Below are 20,119 nucleotides of genomic sequence, written 5' to 3'. Positions count from 1 at the left end.
GTGTGTGTGAATAATAGCAAACACTGAAATACATTTTCTGCACGCAGCAATGAATTCTGTTCACTCAAATTCAGCTTTTCTTCGCTCAAAATACATTTCTCCTCAAAATGCAACACTTGCACCTGCAAATTTTTTTTACATGCGCTCAGAATAGTGGCACAAAAATAACGCTATACAAATACTCTATTTGAAATCCAATCTTCCTTAATTAGAAACTGTTTGATTTTTTTATACACTCTTTCTTTTCACTACTTTTGAATCCTTATTGAGTGCAAGCAAACAGCTTTGTTGGATTTAGCAACACACCAAGGCCTTAGAGCCCAAACAGCTCAAGTAAAATGATGATGGTAAATGGAATGATAATTGTGCAGCACTTTGCTCTAACTGAAAGGAGCTTTTTACTGCAAACCCTATTCACCCAATCACACAAACGCATCCAAACTGCCTTGTCTAACTTCGCACACACTGGATGCACTGGGGGAAACTCTGGGTTCAGCATCTTGCCTAAGAAAACTGGAATCTGGACAAACTGGGTAATCAATCCGCCAACCTTCCAACTGGCAGACGCTGCCTCCTGAGCTCCCCCCTAACACCAGTGTCATCGCGGCTGTGCTGACGTACCTGTGACCTGCCTTCTTTAAGGATCTGTTGGTGGATTTTGAACAACCTTGCAGTGAAATCATCCACAGCGATGGTGCTGTAAACAGACACTTTGTTAAAATCTTGTCAGCAGGTTTTTCATCACAGTGTATTCATTTTGAATTAAACTAACGGGTCATTTGAAGACAGACTTCAGAGACTGTGACAATAATGAGAATTTTGCCAAGAGTTTTTTTCTTCCAAACCACACACATGAGGTCATAATGCATCCTACCTAGCCAAAGCTTCTTGTAGGAAATCTGCATCCTGACTAATCTTGTCCACCAGGGTGTTGTAGTGTGTCTGCACTGCCAGAGCCTGGGAGAATACAGCTTTGGGTACAGGTGTGGGGAACAGTGTGAATGGAGCAAAGGAGACCACCTGAAAAACAAGATGTAAAATGTGAGGAAAGAGTGCTGACCAGGGGAAACAAAACAAACAAAAAAACCCAAACCTGTTGGACAAACACTGGAGATGGCTTATGGACTCAAAACACGGGCTTAATAAAGATCTCTCTGAAATCCTCTGCCCTAAGGCAGAACAAATTCCTAACATGACTTCACATTCAACACGGCCTTTTCATCAGCAACGGTTTAACATTCCACTGGTATGTGATCTCTGTTGTTGAGGCTTATTACCTAACATATGAATTCTGTTAAAGATGCTGAAAAAAATGTTTACTTACTTTTTTTTTTAGTTTAAGCTAGGGATGCACCGATACCACTTTTTTGGAAACGAGTACGAGTACTTGCATTTCAGTACTCGCCAATACTGATACCGAGTACTTAATAAAAACATGATTTAAATTTACAGATAACAGCTTTAGTCCTATAATTTAACAAAAAAACAACAACAAGGGACTAGTTTGGAATTAAGAACATTTATTTAAAATGAAAAGCATGTTGTATGCAACATATTACAGAATAAATAATTATAAAAAACAAAATTTAATTTTAAATTTGTTAGTCTGTTTCTCTGTTTAGAAGTCTCACTAGCACAGTCACAGCTGGGATGACATCAGAGGCTAGTGCGTCGTAGCTGCTCACTTTTTTAGTTAGTTCCTCAAAGGGGGCGAGGATGGCAACAGTCGTCTCCATAAGAGCCCATTGGTGAGCGGTGAGATAGTCAGGGAGTTCATGCTCGGATACGCCCAGCCCTCGCTTTTGCTCAATGAGGGACTGGAGCACTTAATACGTGCTGTTCCAGCGCGTCTGTATGTCCTGCTGCAGTCTCTTTATTGGCTGGTTGAGCTGTCCCTGAATGTCCTCGAGGCGGGAGTAGGCTAAGGTGGAATGTTTAAAATGCCCAACTATTTTCCGTCCCACTGCTATAGCATCAGCTATGCTCCTCTGTGCTAATAAGCATGGGTAAATAAGCGTGGGTAAACTCTTTGTACTCGTTGTCGTGTTAGGATTTTGGTGCTTGATTAAATTGCTTGTGTTAAATGCGCTACCTTTTGAGCCTCCTCTGGACAATTTCGCTGAGGACAATTTGCAGTCCGCCTTTGTTTTCGCGGCTGACTTGTCTCGCCTGCCCTTCTCTCAGCTCTGAGCTGCAGCCGGGGCCTGGGGGCGGGCACTCGGGGCGGGCACTCGGCGCCTGTGATTAACCCCTTACATGCCGCTCTAACATAGACAGGTCTCAGACCGTGGTATCGGTCCCCGGTATCGGGGGACTTTTAACGAGTACGAGTACTTTAGAAAATGTAGTATCGAGGCCGATACCCGATACCAGTATCGGTGCATCCCTAGTTTAAGCATTTATTTAAAGTATAACTACTTCACTACTTTGCTCATGGCCATTCAATCACATTCAGCTAAAACTGGACAAACAGATTAAATCAGTTGTTAATGTCAGTCTCATTCAGTTCGGTATGACTGAATTAACCCTTTGTTTTAAAGACCTGCAATTGGTCATACGCTATATTCCCAAAAGTCTCCGTCTGGCGATCCGATGGACGACTCTGGGTTTGTCCATTGCCAGGAGAACTGTGCATTGGTCTTAATATGACAACTATTACACGTTTGCAGCTGGTCTAAAATACTGTAGGTTACCTATTAATGGCTTAAGAGACGCAAGACCAGATTACTGAAATTTTAGCCTCCCTTCACTGGTTACCTGTTTGTTTAAGAATCAGTCAGTCAACATGTTCCCAGTAGTTCCATAATCCAAAAGCAACAAGGGAACGTGCTTTGTTACGTGGCTTCACTAAACCTAACACCAGGAAAAGTATAATATTACAAATATACACTACATGTTACAAATATGTAGCGTCTTCCCCTGAATGAATATTTTGAGGAAATGTATTCTCATGGTCTGTAGCTTTACTCTTTCAGGTGCAGTTGTTGGGTGGGGCAAGAACGAATATAATAAGACGATTCAAAATCATACATGAGCAGACTTGCAAATTTTAAACGAGTTTCACAAGTACACGTTCCCTCTTTAAGATTATATAACTATACTAACAATTATCCAACAATGAAAAACCAGTGAAAGTGCTTCTAGCAAACTGAAAGTACCTAAGCACTGAAAGTACTTTATACAACTTGCCTCATTCACCCATTCACACCCATTCATACGGGCACTTTTTTATATACTTTTTATATGTGTTTTCTATCTAACATTCACACACATTCACACAACCTGTGGATAGTATCTTGCCCAGTGACATTTGGCATGCAGACTGGAGCAGCCAGCCACGATCAAAGCTTCCGATTAGTAGATGACCTGCTCTACCTCCTGACCTACAGCCACCCCTCAATGCTACAACCGCTACATGCTACATGTGTGTATAATTCGCACCTCAGATGAGTTGGGGGTCTCCTGGAGCCTCATTAGGACACCCTGTGTAACAGCTGAGTCTTTTGCCCCCTCTGCCAATTTTTTTATCAAAGCCGAGTTCATCAGCATCTCGTCTGGTATCCCCTGCGCCATTGTCATTCACCTGAAGTAGGATAACCAAATAAGATTACTATTACTGCTAACGTTATTACCACAGTGTTTACTCATCACTTAAATTTCCTAAACTGCTTTAAATGATACACATATACATATACACAATACACAAGCATAAATACTAAAATAAATTATATTTAAATAACAATAATTACAATGAAACACGTCATACATCGATAGTAACATTAAACAATACATTAAATATTTTCTTTTCTGTAATAATCGTGTTATAGGATAGTTTATAACATCAAAACAACACATGTGGCTAACTTACCTGCTTAAGTTTTAACCAGGTCGTTTAACACCGTCTGTTAGCAGTCACCGGTAGTAGAAGCTAGTTAGCTATCAACCTAGAAGGTTCCTTTGGACTGTGTTCTCATCAAATACTTTCACACTTATGCAGAGAGCGATTAAGACTGCCACCCAACAACACACATTCATCAAGAATCTAATATGGGCAACAAGGCAAAGTAAACGTAGCCGATGTTTTACCTGATGGGTACAATGTTGCTGTTGAGGGGTTGCTGCTGCTCCTGCTGCTGATAGTGCTGGAGGGCAGGGCTGTGCTGGTCTGAGACTGTAGACATTAAAAAGTCCATAGGAGAGATGGTAGCTGATTAAACAAGTGTCATGAGATAATAACAAAATGCAAAGATTGGTGACAGTGCTTGGAACCATAAAGCAACAAAAAACTGTGAGAAATAATTTAGGCTCTGCCTGTGAATCACTCTTTGCTTCTCTTCTTCCTTCCATCCCATCATTTCATATATCACTCTCCACTTGCTGTCTATGTGAGAACAAAGCACAACCTGCTATTGCAATAAACTATAATCTAATTATCCACACCTAACAACTCTTGCACTTAATCTATAATAAAATGATGACAGAAAAATGTTATAGCACTGCCTTTAGTAGCCTCACACAGCTCCTACTGTTTCCGCCTCATGTCCTTACCAGGCATGTCTGGACAATGTTATATCATGAGTAATAATTATTTTAAAAAAATCCATCTAAATAAAACACACACATGCACGCACACACAGTGACATTTTAGACCTTCTTCAGAATACTGTATATACTATGGGCATCACTGTGCTGATCCAGAATCCTTACATTATTATTTATTACTAGAGCTACAATAATAAAGCAATGAGGAGGGAGAAGTAATAAATATGAAATAATGTATTTATGATGATTCCATTTGTTTCACTATCCACTCTGTGCAGGGGCAAAGCTTATTACATTTTTAAACTGTAGAGATACAATAATTTTACTGCTGTAAAATCCAAATTTTGTCTTATTTAAAATATAAATCTAATATAATCTGCTTCTTAATGTATGTTCTTTAAAATACAGCGTGTGTTTTTTAATATATTATGATTATAATAATGCATAATTATGTGGACATGCATATTAGATCGTTTTTTTAGTGAAATATAATCCCTCCAGAAAGGCAGGAAAAGCCCGGAAACTTACTTTAAAACTAAATATGTTCCCTAAAACGGTGACAGAGCTGCAGACCCATGACAGCCTTACACAGGTAGCCAGCAGCTATGACCAGCACTACATGTGCAGTTAATAAAAGGACAGGTAATGTTTGTCACGCTGTTGCACACACAGCCCGCTCATTTGTTTCAGTTCATCAGTTGCAACAAGACAGCTTACCAACGTGTACATAATAAGCTAATACTCCTGTTTGCTATAGACTACAGTGTACGCTGTACACCTACTTACTGGTTTTGTCGCATCAGTCTGTGTCTCTGAGTTAATTTGTGTTTCTCCTACAGCTCCGGACCGCAAAAAATGTGCGTGCTCTTTGTGAGCTCGTTCCCGGCTCGTAACCAGGGCGATCATTGGTTAATGGTGATTGTGGTGTTCTGTTTGAGTATAACCTGTGTTATTGTGAAAGGGGGGGGCGGAAACAGGAAGTAGATAATAAAGGTTTGAGTTTGAGTGCTCTACAAGGTGTCGCTTGAATCCTTGCCTAAAACCACGACATGGTGTCAGAAGTTGGATCGCAGTAAGAGCCTTGTCATCGGGGAGTGACAGCAAGCGGCTTTGGGAGCGGTAAAGAGTTTTTCTCCAGACGATAAGATGTCGGACGAAGAAGCGGGAGCTAGCGCAACAGCTACACAGCCTCGCACGTCACCTCCCCACCAGCAAGCTAACGGCGGCTATAATGCTAACGCCAACTTACCCCCGAATGCCACATTCACCATCCAGCCTCCCGAGCTGTTTGATTTCTCAAAGCCACAGCAATGGGAAAAGTGGATAAGGAGGTTTGAAAGATTTCGACTTGCAAGCAACCTGCACCTTAGCTCAGAGGCTAACCAGGTAAACACACTCATCTACTGCATGGGGGATGAAGCAGATGATATCCTCCGAGGGCAAGCTTTATCGGACATACAAAGGCAGCAGTACCAAGCAGTAAGAGACACTCTGGATACGTACTTTGTTCCCAGGAAAAACATTATCTATGAGAGAGCCCGCTTTAATCAAAGAACACAGCAAGCTAATGAGACTGTTGACTTGTTTGTCACCGCACTTTATGCTTTAGCTGAAAACTGCAGTTGTGGTGCACTGCACGATGAGTTAATAAGAGATCACCTCGTCGTGGGTCTGAGGGACATCAGCTTAGCGGAGAGACTTCAAATGGACAAAGATTTGACATTGGAGAAAGCGGTTAATCAGGCCCGGCAGTCTGAAGTCATCAAAAAACAACAGACAGACATCAGAGGGGAAAATAAGATGGAAATAGATGCTGTGACAGCGAAGCACAGGGAACAAAAGCATTCAACATTCAAACCCCGAAGAGAACGTAAATGCACAACAAAGGACAAAACACCAAATGGGAGATCATGCTACAGGTGTGGGAAAACCCCTGCGCATGGTAAAGGACAATGCCCAGCAAAAGATGCAACATGTCACTCATGTGGTAAAAGAGGACACTTCAGTAAAGTGTGTAAATCTGTTAAATCTGTGCATGTGATAGAAACAGACAAAAGTGATGATACACCTGTGTTCCTTGGTTCTGTAGACGCAGGTTCAGATCCTTGGTATGCAGACTTTACTATCAGAAACCACAAAGGTAGATTGAAGATAGACACAGGACCTGACGTCTCTGTTATCCCAGGCCAGATGTTTTACTGCATAAACCAAAATGAGACAGAGTTAAGTAAACCAGATAGACCACTGTTTGGTCCAGGTGGTACTCCACTTGATGTGTTGGGTATGAGCAGAGAAACAATTTGCAAAGGTGAACAGGAAATACAGGAAAATGTGTACATTATCAAAGATTTGCACATAGCACTGTTAAGCAGGCCAGCAAGTGTCAAGCTGAACCTTGTGTGTAGAGCTGACAGTATTGACATGAATGTGTTGAATGAGAACTACCCAAAGCTGTGTCAGGGATTAGGTTTAATGCAACAACCTCATACGATTAAGTTGAAACCCAATGCTGTGCCTTTTTCCCTGGCCACACCAAGACGGGTCCCCATCCCTTTGTTAGGAAAGGTGAAACGCGAACTGGAAAGAATGGAGTCCATGGGAGTAATCAGCAGAGTTGAAGAACCAACAGAATGGTGTGCAGGTATGGTCCCAGTGCCAACAAAAAACGACTCTGTGCGTATTTGTGTTGACCTCACTCACCTCAATGAAGCAGTGTGCAGAGAAAAGTACATCCTGCCTTCGGTTGAACAGACACTTGGATCCCTGGCGGGAGCAAAAGTCTTCAGTAAGTTAGACGCAAACAGAGGCTTCTGGCAGGTTCCATTGTCACCAGAGTCAGCACACTACACAACATTCATTACACCCTTTGGGCGCTTCCACTTTAACAGACTTCCCTTTGGAATAGCGTCAGCCCCAGAACATTTTCAGCGTAGAATGTCAGTGATCCTTAATGGGCTGCCAGGTGTGGTTTGTCACATGGATGACATCCTCATTTGGGGACAGGATCAGCAGGAGCACAACGCCAGGCTGTACACAGTGCTCAATAAACTGCAAGAGGCCGGTGTCACACTAAACCTGGAGAAATGTGACCTGAACAAACAGGAAGTGAAGTTCCTCGGACACGTTTTGTCTGCGGAGGGAGTACAGCCAGACCCAGACAAAATTAGAGCGATCACAGCAATGAAAGAGCCATCAAACGTCAGTGAAGTGCGCAGCTTTCTCGGGATGGTTAACCAATTAGGCAAATTCATCCCAGGACTGGCCGAAAAAGACAAGCCCCTAAGAGACCTGCTCTCGAAGAAAAATCAGTGGGTTTGGAGCTGCGCACAGCAAAAAGCATTCAATCAGCTGAAAGGCGATCTGACGTCAACTCCCATTCTTGCACTCTATGACCCAAACAAAGAGGTAAAACTGTCTGCAGATGCTTTCTCCTATGGATTGGGAGCAGTCCTATTTCAAAAAGAGGGAGAGCAATGGAGACCTGTTGCATATGCGTCTCGTTCTTTAACGGAAACAGAACAGAGGTATGCACAGGTGGAGAAGGAGGCGCTTGGACTAACATGGGGTTGTGAAAGATTCAAAGATTTTCTCATCGGGAGACACTTCTCCTCAGAGACTGACCACAAGCCACTCATCAGCCTGCTAGGACAGCAAGCTCTAACCGAGCTTCCACCTAGAATCCAACGGTTCCGCCTAAGGCTCATGAGGTACAGTTACACCATCTCACACACTCCAGGCAAAGCACTCCTCACAGCAGATGCACTGTCACGTGCACCCGTTAACCAAGACCCTGATTCTAAGGCTACAGCTGAACTACTGGATGACACAAATATATATGTGGATGAAATAGTCAAATGCATGCCTGCTACCTCGACATACATCACACAGTTAAAGAAACAGCTTAAAACCGACAGCATATGCTCAGATGTCATGGCTTTTTGTCAGAGCAGCTGGCCAGAATACAGCCATCTCACAGGCCCAATTAAAGCATATTGGCCACACAGAGACACCTTAACAGTACACAACAATCTGCTACTGAAAGGCACCAGACTAGTGATCCCTACTGCTATGCGCCACTCTGTCCTCATTGCCCTACACGAGGGACATCAGGGAATGTCTAGATGCAGAGAGAGAGCCAGCGAGACAGTATGGTGGCCTGGTCTGAGTGGGCAAATGAACTTGTGAAAAACTGCACCATATGCATCAAAGAGCGTACCAACCCAGTGCAACCTTTAATGCCAAGCCAACTCCCTGAGAGACCATGGCAAAAAGTTGGAGCAGACTTTTTTACGTTTAACAACAGCAACTACGTGCTTCTGGTGGACTACTACTCTAAATTTGTGGAAATAGCCAAACTTACTCCCACAAGATCGGAGGATGTTATAGTGCATCTAAAATCAATCTTTTCCAGACATGGGATTCCAGAGTTTCTCTACAGTGACAATGGACCTCAGTTTTCAAGCCAACAGTTCAAAGACTTTGCAGCAGCCTATGGGTTCAGGCATGTAACAAGCAGTCCAAGATTTGCACAAAGCAATGGTGAGGCTGAGCGTCATGTCCAAACTGTGAAAAGTCTGCTAAAGAAAGCAAAAGACCCATATCTTGCACTTCTAGCTTACAAAGCAACCCCACTGGCTAATGGATATAGCCCTGCGCAACTACTAATGGGACGAAGACTGCGCACGTCAGTTCCCCAGCTTCCTTCTCTGCTCAATCCCAGCCTGCCCAACAAGGCTACAGTGTTGACAAAAGCGAGAGAGAGAGAGTGATGAAGGACAGTGTTGCGTACAACAGGAGACATCGTGTGACAGAACTTCCTCCACTCTCACCGGGACAACCAGTGTGGATTACAGACACTAGGCGTGAAGGGACTGTCATCTCCTCTCACTCCACACACCGCTCATACATTGTAGAGACCCCTTCAGGAGCCATCAGGAGAAATAGGCATCACCTCCAGCCATTGCCAGATGCCACTCCAAAGTTACAAACCCCAATTACACCTGTCAGTCCAACAGAGAACGCCCTGCCTGCTTCAAACCTATCGGCGGCTACAACTCTGACTCCTAAGACAGAAGACCCAGGTCCTGTCAGAACTAGGGCTGGCAGGGTTTTCAAAAAACCACAAAGACTGGACTTGTGAAAATAAACAAAACAAAAAAGAAAAACATGGGTTTAAAAGTAAAGGAAAAAAGGTTGAAGAGAAACAAAAGTTTCTATGAAAGGTTCTAAGAAAAAAAAGTACAGTTTTCATATATGCAGTAAATGTTCTTGTAAGTTTGATGTTTTCAGCGAAAGGAGGATGTGGTGTAATCTGTTTGAGTATAACCTGTTTTATTGTGAAAGGGGGGGCGGAAACAGGAAGTAGATAATAAAGGTCGGAGTTTGAGTGCTCTACAAGGTGTCGCTTGAATCCTTGCCTTGCAAAACCACGACAGTGATCATGTGACTGATGCAAGCCAGATCCTTTTATTTAGCAAAACTGTGATTAACAGTTAAATATTATTGTTGAGGGGCACAGACAGGACTCCGCACGCACACACACATTAAAAAAAAATAAAAAAAATTTTTTAAAAAGTTGCCTCAACAAAAGGGCACTTTGGGCACCCATCAGAAAAGGGGCGGGTGCTCAAGCCCCTCTAGGCCCCCCCCCCGCACGTGCCTGAACCTTATATAGAGCAGAGATACTTGACCAGTGTTGGGGAGTAATGGAACACATGTACTGCCGTTACGTATTTAAAATACAAAATATGAGTAACTGTATTCCGTTACAGTTACCGTTTAAAAAGGTGGTATTTAGAATACAGTTACTTTGTTGAAATAAATGGATTACACGGCGGTATTTCCCTGTTTCATATTGTGGCGGGCAGGGGCAATTCTAGGATCAGAGCTTTGGGAGTGCTGAGCACCCAGAGAGCTGCCCAGCCAGGCAAGATAAACTTTACTTGTCACAATGAGACTTCTTCCCTGTCTCTATCAGTCCCTGCATCCTTAAATGTCTCCAGTTGTCCCGAGATCTCTATAACTGTCTCCTTGGTGCATTTAAACCCCTGTTTCTCGCTGTCCTCATTGTCTGTTGTCTTCATCTCCGTTATCACTCATCATAATTTTACCATCTCTGTGCAAGTCTGCAAATTTCTTTATTAAATCATAAGATTCTTAAATTCATCAAGTCTCTCTGTGCCTGGGTCCTCGTCACAAAACATGACATCACTGTTTTGTACATTTTAACACAATTTAATCCCCACATTTGTGAAAGAAAAGCAAAACACTTTTTTGAAAAGTCTGTAACAAAACCATCAAATCAGATCAAGGTTATTTAAATGCTGCAAAAGAAGAATGGATTGGAATAAAAAAAAAAATACATATCCTAACCTTAATTACTGGGGGAGAATAATGAATGATGCTCATAGTGAGTAAAAAGTAAACTGAGTGCATTTTTGGACAGAGATTCACTTTTAATGTGTATGTATAATATAATACAGATACATAAAAAAATACTCCCAAAACAATAAATTATTACAAATAAATTTTTACAAAATATTAATAAAAACTATAAAAATGGAGGCAACTTTGCCTGTGGTAGAATGTATACAATGTATGAAAAAATCTTTACTGCAGATACTAATTTTACTCATTTAATAATAATAATTTTGTGTTGTAAGATTTATGACTTTCATGCTTTCATAGTGGTACTTGGGAGAGCTTGACATTTTTATCAGGTGGTACACACTGTAAAAAGTGTGAGAAACACTGATAAGTGTATGTGTGCTTTTAGAAAACATTTAAAGCTGCAGTATTTTGAAACAAGCTAGCTTAAAACATTTTTAGAATATAAATAGAGCATCTGCTTCTCTTTACAGCTCCTCACTCCACCAGGGCTGTTTGGCTCTTTCTGATAGTGTGCAAATGTGATGTATGTAATGCAGCAGACATACAGACAGCTGGACAGTCCAAAAGTTGGCCTACCTATTACTGGCTGAGGTTTTAGTAGAGTTGTGGCTGAACTACATAAAAATATATCATTAATTTTAATCTCCCCAATCAATTATAATGTTATGTTGGAATGTTGTTAAAGAGGGTCAAAAATGTTTCAACCCAGTTTGTTTTGCAGATTCTGTATAGCAGCTTTAATATAGGGAGGACACAACTTCCAGATTGTGTAAGTAAAATCAGGTTTCTTCTCTTTGTCAGTTTAACAGTTTCTGTTGTGCCTGTCACTGTTCCCTGTCTGTTTTCTTACCTGGTTCTTCCTGACCTTGTACTTTCTCCTCACATTCCCCTCTTTCCTCTCTCCCTCTTTGGACTAACAATCATACACAAATAGATTATATTCAATTAGATGAAAAATTACATTAAAATGAACAAAAATACTATTAAGATCACTAACAAAAAGTCCTCTCTCAGTGTACTTTCAACCAAAAGGAAAATAACTAAACCACATGAACAACCAATACAAGATATAAACATTGAAACACTGATCCAACATTATTCTTGATTTACGGACCATTTGATTTTACACTTTTACCTGAATGTGGCTCCTTTTTTTGAAAAAACTTCCTTATATCCATTATGAACCTAGCTGTCTCTCTGTACACACACACACACACACACACACACACACACACACACACACAACAGGAGTTATAAGGTTAATGGGCATCCAGTCAGTTAGCTAGTTAGTATCCATTTCAAACAGGACAGTGGTAACAACAGTAGGCTACGGACAATTTTAAGTTTTAGATTTTAAATAGGTTATATACATTTCAATGGGAGCAACACGATGGTCAAATGTCGCTGAATTTACTACAGAGCAGGACGGATTATAGGGTAGCAAACATCGTGGGAAAACACGTTCTCAACACTGCAGGTTACCTGGTGTAATGCTTTTCAGCTAAAAAGAAACATGGTCTGACTCCTACCTAACTATATAAAGAGTAACTGAAGGTTAAATGCAGCTAATATGTCCTGTTTTAAGCCAGGCACTTACACCTCCGCTCCACTGCGTCTCAGCCAACATCGCTCTGGCAGCAAGAGCGCTAGAGCCAGAGCAGGGGAGAGCTGGAACAACCCATTTTGGAAGGGGGGAGGGGTTATGTATACTTTTGTTGTTAAAATCTTACGTCTCAACCAAGTACTGAATGCTTTTTATATTTTTAGTAGTGTGTCACACAAACAGCAAATATTGTCAAAAAAAAAGGAAGAAATCTTTGGGGGTGCTTTGATTCATTTTGGGGGTGCTGAAGCACCCCCAAAAATGGGCTAAAATCGCCCCTGGTCAAAGGTATGTGTCTTTTTTCACGTCACGCTGTGCGCACGTTATTGCTTACATGAGAGGAATTGCAGAATGGCAGATAGTCAGATTAACAGTATTTTGTCTCTATCTTCAGGTTTTACATATAAACACGCAGTTACTGTCCTTCCATTTACAAAGTCAGAGGCGTCACGGTGTAATTATTTTACATGTAGTTGTTTTTTTCCTGTGTAATAATATTCAACATTGCTATCAATACATTTTTTTTTTTTTTTTAAATGCCTCTCTGTGCAAAATGGGTTTAAAAACATTAACAGCTGTGGGATACTGTTTGTCTGTGATTTGAACCGGGGAACAAATCGTGGCAGGATCAGCCTGATATTATTTGTATCCCACTGTAACTTTACTGTATAAAGAGCAAACATCTCCAAAATGTCAGGAGTAGTTAGTCATTACAACAAGTGTTTGTGAACTAAAAATCAAGAATGTGGGATCCTGTTTGTCCATGATTTGAAGAGCCCAGCGCTTGCTCCCGACGCAGGGAAAACCAATTTTGCAGGGGAGACCTACCTCGGCACTTGTGCAGGTGAAGCCAAAGGAAGATATGCTTCACCATATTTTCTAGTCTTTGGCTTAGAATAAAGTTGGTTTGGAAGCATATTCAGCGATGCTTCATCTCCTGCTTTGCGTTTGTGTGGGCGCCCCGTGCCAGCAGTGTCCAAGCGTTGTTTTGTTTTTTCCCTTTTCATGCCGCGCCCCCCCTGCAATGGCTCTGCGCCCCCCCTAGGGAGCGGGCCCCACACTTTGGGAAGGTCTGACATAACCTCTGCCAGGGAGGTTGTTAGTGTTTGCATCTGTGCCTGATATTCTGTCTTATTGTCTGTAAATAGGATAACTCAAAACTTTTTTAATGAATTCAGATACAAAAATAAAAAATAAAAAAAACCTTGTGGGGGCGTAGTGTGGGCTCATGTGACCAATCCGTTTGATTTCACCCAACATCCACAGAGGTCTTCAAGGTGAGTGTCATGATCTGTTGGTCAAAAATTGACAAAAAGCCTTATAATTTAGGAAGTATGACTCTTAAAAGTGTGCTGTGTATTGTCATCATGTAGAAAGTAGTGTATAAACATATGTCACATTTGACCTGTGACCTCTCCATTAATAAATTGATCTGAAGGTCGAAGTGCTAGTAATGCCATATAGAGCTATTTAAAACCATGTTTCTTACTGCCAGTTTGACAGCATATAGACATATGGGAACAATTTATTTAATTAAAATGAATTGCTCCTCCGTGAATCGCAACCTTATCGTGGTGGAGGGGTTTGTGTGTCCCAGGGATCCCAGGGCCTATGTTGTCTGGGGGCTTTTGCCCCCTGGTAGGGTCTCCCATGGCAAATTGGTCCTGGGTGAGGGACCAGACAAAGAGCGATTCAGAAGACCCTTATGAAAAGAACATCGAGGGAACAGTTTACCCTGCCCGGGATAGGGTTACCAGGGCCCCGCCCTGGAGCCAGGCCCGGGGAGGGTGCCCGAGGGCGAGCGTCTGGTGGCCGGGCCTTAGTCCATGGGGCCCGGCCGGGCACAGCCCGAAGAGGAGACATGGGCCCATCCTCCCGCAGGCCCACCACCCGCAGGAGGCGCCATAGGGGTCGGGTGCATTGTGTGCCGGGTGGCGGCCAGGAGCAGAGGCCCTGGCGGACTGACCCCCCGCTGCCAAGACTGGCAATAGGGACATGGAATGTCACCTCTCTGGTGGGGAAGGAGCCTGAGTTAGTGCGTGAGGTTGAGAGGTACCGGCTAGATATAGTCGGGCTCACCTCTACGCATGGCTTGGGCTCTGGAACCAGTCTCCTGGAGAGGGGTTGGACTCTGTCTCAGTCTGGAGTTGCCCCTGGTGAGAGGTGGCGGGCTGGGGTGGGTATTCTAATATCCCCCCGGCTTGCTGCCGTTGGGTTTTTTCCCCCTGCGCCTTAGGGTCGGGGAACGGGTCCTGACTGTCATCTGCGCTTATGCGCCGAGTGGCAGTTCGGAGTACCCAGCCTTCTTAGAGTCCCGGGGGGGGAGGGGGGGGGGGTGCTGGAAGGTGCTCCACCTGGAGACTCTGTTGTCCTGCTAGGAGACTTCAATGCTCACGTGGGTAACGACAGCGAGACCTGGAGGGGCGTGATTGGGAGGAACGGCCTCCCTGATCTGAACCCGAGCGGTGCTTTGTTATTGGACTTCTGTGCTAATCACAGTTTGGCCATAACGAACACCTTGTTCGAACATAAGAGTGTCTATAAGTGCACGTGGCACCAGGACGCTCTAGGCCGTAGGTCGATGATCGATTTTGTAATCGTATCACCAGACCTGCGACCATATGTTCTGGACACTCGGGTAAAGAGAGGGGCTGAGCTGTCAACTGATCACCACCTGGTGGTGAGTTGGATCAGGTGGCGGGGGAGGACGCTGGACAGACCTGGTGCACCTAAACGTGTAGTGAGGGTGTGCTGGGAACGACTAGCAGAGGCCCCAGTCCGCGAGATCTTCAACGCACACCTCCGGCAGAGCTTCAACAGCATTCCGAGGGAGGCGGGGGACATTGAGTCCGAATGGACCATGTTCAGCGTCTCCATTGCCAAAGCTGCTGCATTGAGCTGCGGCCGCAAGGTGGTTGGTGCCTGCCGTGGTGGTAATCCCCGAACCAAATGGTGGACACCAGAGGTGAAGGGAGCCACCAGGCTGAAGAAGGAGTCCTATCGGGCTTGGTTAGCCTGTGGGACTCCGGAGGCAGCCGACAGGTATCGACAGGCCAAGCGGAATGCGACTCGGGCAGTGGCTGAAGCAAAAACTCGGGTGTGGGAGGAGTTCGGAGAGGCCATGGAAAAAGACTTTCGGACTGCCTCGAAGAGATCCTGGCAAACCGTCAGGCGTCTCAGGAGGGGAAAGCGGTGCTCTACCTGCACTGTGTATAGTGCTGGAGGAGCGCTGCTGACGTCGACTGAGAAAATTGTCAGGCGGTGGAAGGAATACTTCGAGGACCTCCTTAATCCCACTGACGCGTCTTCCGAGGAGGAAGCAGAGTCTGGGGATGAGGGGAATGACCCGCCAATTTCCGAGGTCACTGAGGCAGTTAAACAACTCCTTGGTGGCAGAGCCCCTGGTGTTGATGAGGTCCGCCCCGAGTTCCTGAAGGCTCTGGACGTTGTAGGGCTGTCCTGGTTGACACACCTCTGCAATGTTGCGTGGAGATCGGGGCAGTACCCGTGGACTGGCAGACCGGGGTGGTGGTCCCCATCTTTAAGAAGGGGGACCGGAGGGTGTGTTCCAACTACAGGGGGATAACACTCCTCAGTCTCCCTGGGAAAGTCTATGCCAGGGTGCTGGAAAGGAGAGTTCGTCCGCTAGTCGAACCTCGGATACAGGAGGAACAATGCGGTTTTCGTCCTGGTCGCGGAACACTGGACCAGCTCTTCATCCTCTCGAGGATACTTGAGGGTGCATGGGAGTTTGCCCAACCAGTCTACATGTGTTTTGTAGACTTAGAGAAGGCTTTCGACCGTGTCCCTCGGGGTGTCCTGTGGGAGGTGTTGCGGGAGTATGGGGTGTCTGGCCCATTGCTACGGGCCATTGGATCCCTATACAACCGTTGCAAGAGCTTGGTTCGCATTGCCGGCAATAAGTCGGACTCGTTCCCGGTGGGTGATGGGCTCCGCCAGGGCTGCCCTTTGTCACCGGTTCTGTTCATAATTTTTATGGACAGGATTTCTAGGCGCAGCCAAGTGGCGGAGGGCTTTCGCTTTGGTGGCCTCAGAATCTCATCTCTGATTTTTGCGGATGATGTGGTTCTGTTGGCTTCATCGGGTGAGGGCCTCCAGCTCGCACTGGAGCGGTTCGCAGCCGAGTGTGAAGCAGCGGGAATGAGGATCAGCACCTCCAAATCTGAGGCCATGGTTCTCAGCCGGAAAAGGGTGGAGTGCCCACTCCGGGTCGGAGATGAGTTCCTGCCCCAAGTGGAGGAGTTCAAGTATCTCGGGGTCTTGTTCGCGAGTGATGGGAGAAGGGAGCAGGAGATTGACAGACGGATTGGGGCTGCAGCTGCAGTAATGCAGACACTGCACCGGTCCGTCGTGGTGAAGAGGGAGCTGAGTGTAAAAGCGAAGCTCTCAATTTACCGGTCGATCTACGTCCCTACCCTCACCTATGGCCACGAGCTGTGGGTAGTGACCGAAAGAACGAGATCGCGGATACAAGCGGCGGAAATGAGCTTCCTCCGAAGGGTGGCTGGCCTCTCCCTTAGAGATAGGGTGAGAAGTTCGGCCATCCGGGAGGGGCTCAGAGTAGAGCCGCTGCTGCTCCACATCGAAAGGAGCCAGCTGAGGTGGTTCGGGCATCTGACAAGGATGCCCCCTGGGCGCCTCCTGGGTGAGGTGTTCCAGGCATGTCCCACCGGGAGGAGGCCCCGGGGCAGACCCAGGACACGCTGGAGAGATTATATCTCTCGGCTGGCTTGGGAACGCCTTGGTGTTCCCCCGGATAAGCTGGAGGAGGTGGCTGGGGAGAGGGAGGTCTGGGCCTCTTTGCTTAGGCTGCTGCCCCCGCGACCCGGCCTCGGATAAAGCGGATGAAGATGGATGGATAAAATGAATTGAGTTTCTTATTTCCTCCTAACTGTCCCATCTTACTCTTGTTTTAGTTTTTTTTAATACATTTCCTGAAAAGTCCACAATTTTCAGATTAGATTAGATTAGATGAAACTTTATTAATCCCTCAGGTGGGTTCCTCCGGGAAATTCTCTTTCCAGTAGCACTGACAGAAGTAGCATGTTACAGATACAATCAAGGGGAATCAGAGCAGAATTTAAACATAAATATACCACACAGACGTATATATAGAGATTGACAGACCACGTGACTTTCGCGCATTGCATGCCGGGAACTCGTGGCAAAACAATCCAAGTACCGCATCAAATGCAAGCATTTGCAGCACCGCAAAACATTCATTCTCCGGTTCCAATAAATTCTTGGGTTTTCTTTGCCCCCCAAAAAAGGAACGTACAAAACGAAGGAGAACAATGTTGGTCCGTACAAAGACAGACATGATGAAAAGTCAAAGAAAAGATACGAGGAAAAAATCAAAGGAGTGAAAGGATTAGACCCTTACGAGCACACAGAGTGGACAAAATACGTCAGCGTGCTGCCCAACTTTCACCACGCTCATATTTATAATCATACGGTTCTTGGAGTGAGTGCATACACTCATGAAGTTTAGTAACTTCAGATCACTGCAACAAGCCCCAGGTACAGTTTACCGACGGATGGGTACAGGACCTTGAAATGCACCGTGTAGAACCATTGTACGTATCATAAGTTTACCTCACAAATCGTCTTCATAAATACACATTCGTTAACCGTTCATTAATAGGACCTTTGAGCTCAACGGTAATTAATTAGTAGTGGAAATAATTTCTGGTTCATTACAGAAATGTAGCAGTGACAATAATATTGTATGCTGTAATCGTACTGGGCAATTAGTGATACAAAAAATCTATTTAAATTTATCCTGTGAATAAAAGTATATGTTTTTGTCAATGTACCATGGTAATAACAGAAGCGAAACGCAATATTGTGTCAGGACAATTCACTATTTATGCACAATAAACAAAGGAGCATAGCGCGACAATTTCTGTTCAGCGCCAGACTTGCTTGTAACCTATATCACCAATTATGTTATGAAAAATGACGTATTAACTACAACAGAAGACTGACCTTTGTGGAAATGCTTGAAGCAGACTAACCTGTGAGCTGGATGTTCTGGGACGTTATATTTGGTCTTTGAATGGCTGCAATCCAGGTCATCCGTCGCCTCTTTGTTACTTCGGAAACATGGCTCGAACAATTTCTCTTCAACGACCTAATCCGATAATAACCGATCTCTTTACCCGTCGGCTTCCCGTGGCTGTCATGCGACCGGCTATTGCAGTTAATAACACAACAGCTTCTTGACATTTTTTGTTTCTTTTTATCGCTGTGTGACTGAAAGCCTGCGTGCGCTAATACCTCTTGCCACGAGTTCCCAGAATTCTTTGCGGTTTTACCCCTGAATGACGTCACATTTTCAATCTCTATAGAAATGGCTCTTTCCAAAATAAAAGCTATACTATACGCTTCTTCTGAGCTATATTCTCAGCAGCATATTAAACATATCAGGTCCCCATAAGGAGAATCATGTGCTAACGGCTGTCTAAATGACTCGGGTAAAGTTTGTAGCATGCCTGCTTGTTGTTTTTCTCTACTTCCACTTGTTTTTGCACTAGGATGATGTCGGCGTAAATGTGCAGTCATATTTGTTGTGTTCCACTAGTGCTGAGATTTCAAATCTCGTTGAAATGACGTTAACGCCACAACACGACAAATCTCCGTTAACGAGCTACCGCGGATCACCCCGTGCGTGGGGCTGGACGGCCAACACGTTAACGAGCTAACTGCGCTAACACACTAGTTCCCACCCATGTAATTGAGCATTGCGTGGCACATCCAACATACTGTTTTACTTTAGTCCATGATGCGCTTACCTTCAGGGTCATACTTCACATGAAAACCAAAATAGTTCCAAACGCCAGATCTGAATGAGGGTGCGGGAGGTTCAATTTGCCATGTTGCAGCGAGAGCTTAGCTTCTGTCTTGCTAGCTTGCCCTGCGCTCAGTGAATCTGTGTTCGACTACTCCGCCTAGGCTGCACTGTCGAGCTCAGATACACTGAGCGCTCAACACAGACAGCATCGTCAGAAGGAAAGTTGATAAAATAAATTAAACATTTTGTATTGTTTGATACATATGCATACCGAACCGAAAGCACTGTATCGAACGGTTCAATATTGATACGAGTATCGTTGCACCCCTAATACATATATATATATATATATATATATATATATATATATATATATATATATATATATATATATATATATTATTAGGGGTGCAATGATACACAAAATTCACGGTTAGGTTCGGTTCAATACTTTGGTGTCACAGTTCGATATTTTTTCGATAAAAAAAAATGTTCATGCCTTTTGAATTTGTCATTTATTAAATTGACAAAACTATATATATAAATAAATATATATATAAATAAATAAAATATGGATAAATAGGAATACCTGTGGATTGCACGTTTGAGTGAGTCTATTGCACAGTCGAATATAAGAAGAAATATTGTGAATATTGCACAGTGTAAAAAAACCCACTACAGCTCAGTTGTTCCCGCTCTTCTTTGTCCCCCTGGTCGTCTCACCTGGAGCTCACGTTTCTAGTTCATGTCATCGTGACAAAAGATTGTTA

The 20,119-nt window shown here is 44.1% G+C and overlaps 1 protein-coding gene across 4 annotated transcripts in view; it reads right to left on the bottom strand.

Moving 5' to 3' along the window:
* The window catches only part of LOC148096931 (glutathione synthetase-like), a 28,695-nt gene extending 9,223 nt beyond the window's left edge, over window positions 1-19,472 (bottom strand). Inside the window, exons 1-5 of one of the 4 annotated variants that reach the window (XM_087833337.1) lie at window positions 19,351-19,472; window positions 4,087-4,171; window positions 3,442-3,583; window positions 875-1,020; window positions 622-697 (exon numbers count right to left, since the gene is read on the bottom strand). In XM_087833337.1, the coding sequence (XP_087689463.1) occupies window positions 622-697; window positions 875-1,020; window positions 3,442-3,579 (360 nt within the window). In that variant the 5' untranslated portion in view covers window positions 3,580-3,583; window positions 4,087-4,171; window positions 19,351-19,472. Of the gene's footprint in view, window positions 1-621; window positions 698-874; window positions 1,021-3,441; window positions 3,584-3,868; window positions 3,892-4,086; window positions 4,172-6,610; window positions 6,693-13,739; window positions 14,628-19,350 lie in introns of those variants that run through there. The other 3 variants (XM_087833336.1, XM_087833335.1, XM_087833338.1) reach the window with 3 other exon arrangements.
* Window positions 19,473-20,119: the final 647 nt, after the last annotated feature.

Source organism: Neolamprologus brichardi, chromosome 20 (genome assembly GCF_056152115.1).
Source record: "Neolamprologus brichardi isolate AB-2024 chromosome 20, ASM5615211v1, whole genome shotgun sequence".
Classification (NCBI taxonomy): Eukaryota; Metazoa; Chordata; class Actinopteri; order Cichliformes; family Cichlidae; genus Neolamprologus; species Neolamprologus brichardi.
The sequence above is the reverse complement of the archived record's forward strand: the minus strand, read 5'-3'. Positions and strand labels throughout refer to the sequence as shown.